This window comes from Balaenoptera physalus (genome assembly GCF_965194825.1).
Source record: "Balaenoptera physalus genome assembly, chromosome: 12".
NCBI classification, from domain to species: Eukaryota; Metazoa; Chordata; class Mammalia; order Artiodactyla; family Balaenopteridae; genus Balaenoptera; species Balaenoptera physalus.
In genome coordinates this window covers 88510908-88516962 of record NC_138897.1, presented here as the reverse complement: position 1 = coordinate 88516962, position 6055 = coordinate 88510908, and the positions used below count along the sequence as shown (strand labels likewise).

Sequence of the window (6055 nt, the reverse complement as noted above, 5' to 3'; positions counted from 1 at the left end):
CTGCAGGTGGTTGAGCCGGGCGGGAATCGAGACCCGCATTAGCCAAAGAGAGGCCAAGGGCTCTCCGCCTAACAGCCGGTCAGAGCGCGCAGGGCGCGGGCACGCCGACTTCGATCCGGGTTCCTGGGGGCGGTGCGCGGGAGGAGGCGGGGCTTGCGCGGCCGCGTGGGCGCAAGTCGCGCGGGAGGGAGGGAGCCTGAGGGAGGGGGCGGGGCCGCGCCTCCCGCGCCGCGCTGGGCCCTCTCGGCCAATGAGCGGCGTCCACATGCCGCGGCGGCGGCGAGAGGGGAGGCAGCGGCGGATAAATGCTATTAGAGCAGCCGCCGCGGAGCCGTCCCCGACGCCACCTCCTTCCCCTCCGCTGCGGTTTCTTCCACTGCTGTCGGGGGTGCAGAGCTGAGGGGAGAGGGCGAGCGCGCCGCGCATCACCCCGCCGGCTCTCCTCCGTTGCTCCGTTCCGCTCTCAGGGGTCGGCCGAGCGCCCCCTCCTCCGGCCCGGGCGGGGCCGAGAATCACCTCAGGAGAACGGGGAGGGGGCCTGGGGGCCGCGGCCTGCACTCCCGGCGGGCGGTTGAGGGTGAAGGAGGCCCTCCCTTCTGACGAGGGGAGGGAGGGTCGGGAGGCCCCCCCACCGTCCAGCTGTGCCCGGGGCGGGCGCCGGCGAGGGCCGGGCTGCGAGAGGGGCGGTTGCTGGGGGAGGGGGCGCGGGGTGATTCAGCGCCCGGCGAGGCGGAAGCGGCCGGAGTAGGAGAAGGAGGGGGGAGAGGCCAGTCCGCGCCTGGGCGCCCGGGGTGGCACGAGCCCGCGGCCCGAGTGCGAGGCGGAGGCGAGGAGGCCGCGGGGACTGGAGGCGAGGCCGGCCTGGCCCCCGCAGCCATGGAGAACGCGCACACAAAGACGGTAGAGGAAGTGCTGGGCCACTTCTGCGTCAACGAAAGCACAGGGCTGAGCCTGGAGCAGGTCAAGAAGCTCAAGGAGAGATGGGGCTCCAACGGTAGGTGCCCGGCGCCGGGGCTGCAGCGGCGCCGCGCGGCTAGGCGCGGGCCCGAGAGCCAGGAAAGATGGCTGACCGAGCTCCACCTCGTGGGTCTCGGCTCCGCGCCTGCCTAGGGCTGCAGGCGGCGGGTTGAGCCCGCGCGCCGGCCCCGCGGGAGAGGGGTTGCAGGCTGGGGGCGCCGGGGTCGGGTCTGCGCCTCCTCTCGACTTCCTCGTGGCTCCAGCCCTTGACCTTCCCCGCACGCAGCTAGCTCCGCGGCTTCTCACGAGCAGCAGCTGGCCCCGGCGGAGGGAGGGATGAGCCTCCTGCATCTGGGTTGAGCCCTGCGAGACATTTTCTCGTCCCTACCCGGTTTATGAGGCGTTGTAGTTGAGAATGCCTCTGACCGTTCTTGTACTACCCAAAGTTACACATCTGGCAGAAGTGATGACAGAGCTGAAATGACTCCTTGTTTCAGGAGCCTTGCTTAGGTGGTGATGAGATTTCACGTTTTGGAGATCAATACAACAAATACTGCATGTTTTCTTAGGGTACCATTTTGGTATGGTTTCTGTTAAATATGGTTGAATGTTCATATATCTAGGTTCGTCTTTCAAAGACAGTGATAATTTAGTAATTCTTTTTGTAAAGGCAGAGTGCTAAAATGTTTTTTTTCCCCCCTCTTGACACGTTGCCTGGTGAATTTCTACATTCTACAGAGTTACCGGCTGAAGAAGGTGAGTAATCTTAACACGTTTCTTCCCCCACTTTGTGTGCTGATCTTAAGATGACATTTACAACAGATATGTTTGTTTCTAACAGGAAAAACCTTGCTGGAACTTGTGATTGAGCAGTTTGAAGACTTATTAGTTAGAATTTTATTGTTGGCAGCATGTATATCTTTTGTAAGTATAAAGAAATTTACTTTATCTCCAAAAAGTTGAGACTATACCATAGATGAAAAACCAGGAAACAAATGTCTATTGAGTGAGAACATTATATTTGGAGATTTAAGCTGTTTCTTAATGTTTTGTGTGGGGTTTTGGGGGGTGGTTTTTTTTTTTGATTCCCTAGGTATTTTAAACTTATAAATAAAACATTTGAAGCCATTCGCGTACAGAAAATAAATGGCTGTCTGACATTGGCAGTGCAGTTAGAAGTTGTTCCCAAATGCGGCAGGCAGGGTCTTATAAATTCTTGTGGTTTATCAGCTTTTAATATCAAAAAGTTCTTTATTGGAAGGCCTTTTCTGTTTTGGGTTCTTCCGTTGTGTAAGATCATACTAAGATGATGTTGGGCTCTTTGTAGTCTGTAAATAGAACTTACAAAAGGAATATTCCAGTTGCTCTCCCTTCCTGGTAATGGCAAGGTGACAGTTGTTTCTGACAGTGACAAGAATGATGACGGCAGTGATGGCACCACTGTTGACCAAATTTGGTCACTGACCTTTAGGGTGGTATATTTATCTAAGTTGGACCCCTGTCTTGAGTGGCTCCTAGGTTGAGAGAACAAGGTTTAGTACAATTGGTTCTAGATCTTAAAAGAAAAAAAAAAAACAAAACTTTTTTCATGTTCTCTATGTGCTTACCAGCTTGAGTTCTGTATGGTTGCTAAGAAACTGGTGAAATGCAAAGAACAGCAGAAGAAAGGTGATGGGGGTTGGAAAGGATAATTCTAGGTTATTATTAACATTTTTTGTGTGTTCAGTATTGATTTTTTTATTGCATTTTTTTCCTTGGGCATTGGATTTCGAAGTTTTCCTAAAAATGGTCATGAATAGGACACAGATGTTCCTAATCCTAACAGCATGAGATGCCTTTTGTTCTTAAAGTACAGTATTTTATTCTTATAAAAACCAAGATGGGAAGTGAAATTCACTCAGTGCGAAAACTTGTTTCAGGCTTTGCAAACTTGACACAGCTTCAAGGTTTCATTTTTGTGTGTTTGTAAGCATGCAGGCCTCAGGGATCTACCTCTGTCTTTATTGACAACCTTACCCTAGAGGGCTATTTTGAGAACTAAATACACGAAGCAGTGGGCATTTCTTTACTTTAGGTGAAGGGAAAAAATTGGCAAGAGGTGAACTTTTTTGGAGTTTCTGTACGCAGATTCTGCCATGAGACTTTCATATGTCATGCCATGTTAGCCAAGTGATGTGTAGCCGTTAATAATTAATTCCTCACGAATGTTTTCTACGGTTTTCATTGAATAAAATTAAGAGAGTGTCATAGCAAATCATTAAGCATCCTGAATTAATCACTCCATACCTTATACGTGTCTGTTTTTTCTTGGTTGGTTAAAAAAAATTCCCCTTCAGTAAGTGGCTGCTGCTTTACCGATTCAGATAAAGGAATAGAGCTGTTTGATTAATTAGTTTCAATACATTGTCCTGGAACAAAACAAATAATGTGTTTGAGGTAGTATAATGTTTATGTTTAAGCTGGCTACATAATTTTAAAATAGTCTCAAGTTTGGTAGTTTTAATACTGGGCTTCAATAAGGTCATCGGGGATCTCTTAGAAGTTAATCAGCTGCTATGTACAAGAAGAGATAAAATAAATTTTTATTGAGTTATTTTGTGTGTGTAATTTAAGGCAGTGTTGTAACATCGGTGGCATTACTTCCAGTAGACAAGCTATTGACTATTTGGGTTGTATAGGATCTCTTGAGTGGCCAGTTTGAGTGACTTTATATTAATATTTTGAAGTAATGATGTGAGTTTTACTTTGAAGTAAGGAGCTTAAATCTTCTGGGCATTTTCACGTTTTTTTTTTTTTTATTATTATTCTATTTTATTTTTTGGCTGTGCTGCACAGCTTGCAGGATCTGTAGTTCCCCGATCAGGGAATGAACCCGGCCGCAGCAGTGAAAGCCGCGAATCCTAACCACTGGAGTGCCAGGGAATTCCCTCAAATGGGTTTTTAAATAAAAGCTTTAATTTTGTTGTAAGGTAGGATGTTGGCTTTTTGTAGCTTTATAGAGCTATATTTTGGAGTTGAAATTTGAGTTACCTTTTTGGTAACTACATGGAGTTATTGCTTAGGAAATGAACTATGTTACATTTTTATTTTATGGGTTGCTAAACAGAAAAGTTTAAACATTTATTGTTTAGGAAGTACTGTAACAATTTGCTTTGATTTGTTTGATCAAGAAATTGCAGATATAAAACTTGTTGATTTTCTTCATGTGGGATTAGCACTACTGCTACATTATACTTGACCCTTTTCATTCCACATTTCTTTACCTTTGAAAAGACCACTGAGTTTTTTGTGGTAGTCAGTTCATTCCTATTCGTTTAAAAGGAAAAATGGTAAAATATACATGCTCTTTTGGAGAAGCAAATAGGCAGTTTTTATAATCTATATATGATACATCATCAGGTTCTGCTCAAGTTAAGAAATACTAGGCTTTAGTGATATATTTCAAATATCTAAGTAGTAAACTGTTAACCAGAGTTAATATTTTGCGTTGGCAGAAAGTAGGAAACAGCATTAATGTTTTATACTTGTGACCTGTAGGGATAAAGTTTAATTAACTTGTCACTTGGATTGGAAGAAGTGAGCTATATATCTCCCATTGTATGTGAAGTAACATTAGAAATTCCTTAACTTGACGTTCAGTACCTTCCTATCCTTTTCACTTTTTCTTTCCATCCCCCTTGTTCACCAACTTTGCCCTTCATATAACACATCATATGGTTGCTTAATTGGAATGCCTGTTCTTTTCTCTCTTCCCTGCTTTGTTAGGAATTGAGCACCTTAGGTACATGGCACAAACACTGGGAATACAGCATGGAACGAAATACACGGTCTCTTACCTGGAGCTGATGTTCTAGTGGAGACAGATAAAAGTAAAATATATAATAAACTGTTGGATTGGAGGTAGTGCTGTGGAAAAAAATAACATGGTTGGTGGTGGCGGAATAGGGGAGACTGTGGAAGGAGTGCAGTTTTCAAATAGGGCAGTCAGGAGAGGTGAGCTTGAGGACCATATTTGTCTCATCTGTCAGAATCATAAAGTCCTCTCTGGTAACACAATTTGCATAAGCTTCTCTACCTTTCACCCACATTTCCCTATCTCAGCTACTTAGATTGACCCTAAAATGCTAATAAAACTTTTTTAGACCAGGGCACTTCTCAACTTTGATTTACATTTGAATAATTTGTCTTTTCTTCCTACTGGAACCTTTGAAGGGATTCATAATTCCTTTTAGAACCTAGGTTAGTGCTTCTTTTCTTTAATTAATTAATTTGTTTTTTATTTATTTTTGGCTGCGTTGGGTCTTCGTTGCTGTGCGCGCAGGCTTTCTCTAGTTGCGGTGAGCGGGGGCTACTCTTCGTTGTGCGCGGGCTTCCCATTGCGGTGGCTTCTCTTGTTGCGGAGCACGGGCTCTAGGCGCGTGGGCTTCAGTAGTTGCAGCACGCAGGCTCAGCAGTTGTGGCTCGTGGGCTCTAGAGCGCAGGCTCAGTAGCTGTGGTGCACGGGCTTAGCTGCTCCGTGGCATGTGGGATCTTCCCAGACCAGGGCTCGAACCTGTGTCCCCTGCATTGGTAGGCGGATTCTTAAGCACTGCGCCACTAGGGAAGTCCCAGGTTAGTGCTTTTGATATAACAAATATTTGGATGAGTTTGTGTTGGTAGCATTTTCAAAATACATGAAATTTGTTTACTTTGGTTTTCTCAGTAAGATATATTCAAAAAGTATTTGATAATGTAGTGATTTTAAATTTTTCCTGTGTTTTAATTATTTTGAAGGACAAAATGGGCAGTTTACTGATTGGTTTAAGTAATTTATTTAGAGCCTGTCTTTAAAATACGGTTTGAAAGGTGAATGTGTATGGGGTTTTTTGTTTTCTTTTAAAGAAGATTGTATTTTCAAATCTGAAAATATTGAAGAGTGTTTTCACATAAGCTTTATGTGTGGTTCAGAAGAGAATCTATAGTCTATAATTCATACTATTTTTTTTATAATGGCTGAACTTTTGTTTCTGACCTCAGAAAATTGCTGTAACACTTATTGGTGATACTTTATTTCTGTTTCCTCTTTTTAAATTTCTTGATGTAAATTTTTTCCTTCATT

At 44.9% G+C, this 6055-nt stretch overlaps 1 protein-coding gene and 1 long non-coding RNA gene across 3 annotated transcripts in view; one reads left to right on the top strand and one right to left on the bottom strand.

Annotated features, from left to right (window-relative positions):
* The first annotated feature begins 281 nt into the window (after positions 1 to 281).
* The window catches only part of ATP2A2 (ATPase sarcoplasmic/endoplasmic reticulum Ca2+ transporting 2), a 62595-nt gene continuing 56821 nt past the window's right edge, over positions 282 to 6055 (top strand). Inside the window, exons 1-3 of one of the 2 annotated variants that reach the window (XR_014251689.1) lie at positions 282 to 994; positions 1696 to 1713; positions 1799 to 1881. Coding sequence is in view for 1 of the 2 variants with exons in the window: in XM_082416770.1 (XP_082272896.1) it covers positions 877 to 994; positions 1696 to 1713; positions 1799 to 1881 (219 nt within the window). In the remaining variant the exon portion in view is untranslated. The remainder of the gene's footprint in view (positions 995 to 1695; positions 1714 to 1798; positions 1882 to 6055) is intronic. The other variant, XM_082416770.1, reaches the window with a different exon arrangement.
* Positions 1995 to 6055, bottom strand: part of LOC309639532 — a 79154-nt gene continuing 75093 nt past the window's right edge. The window contains exon 6 of the long non-coding RNA XR_014251707.1: positions 1995 to 3510. This is a non-coding gene — a long non-coding RNA (uncharacterized lncRNA). The remainder of the gene's footprint in view (positions 3511 to 6055) is intronic.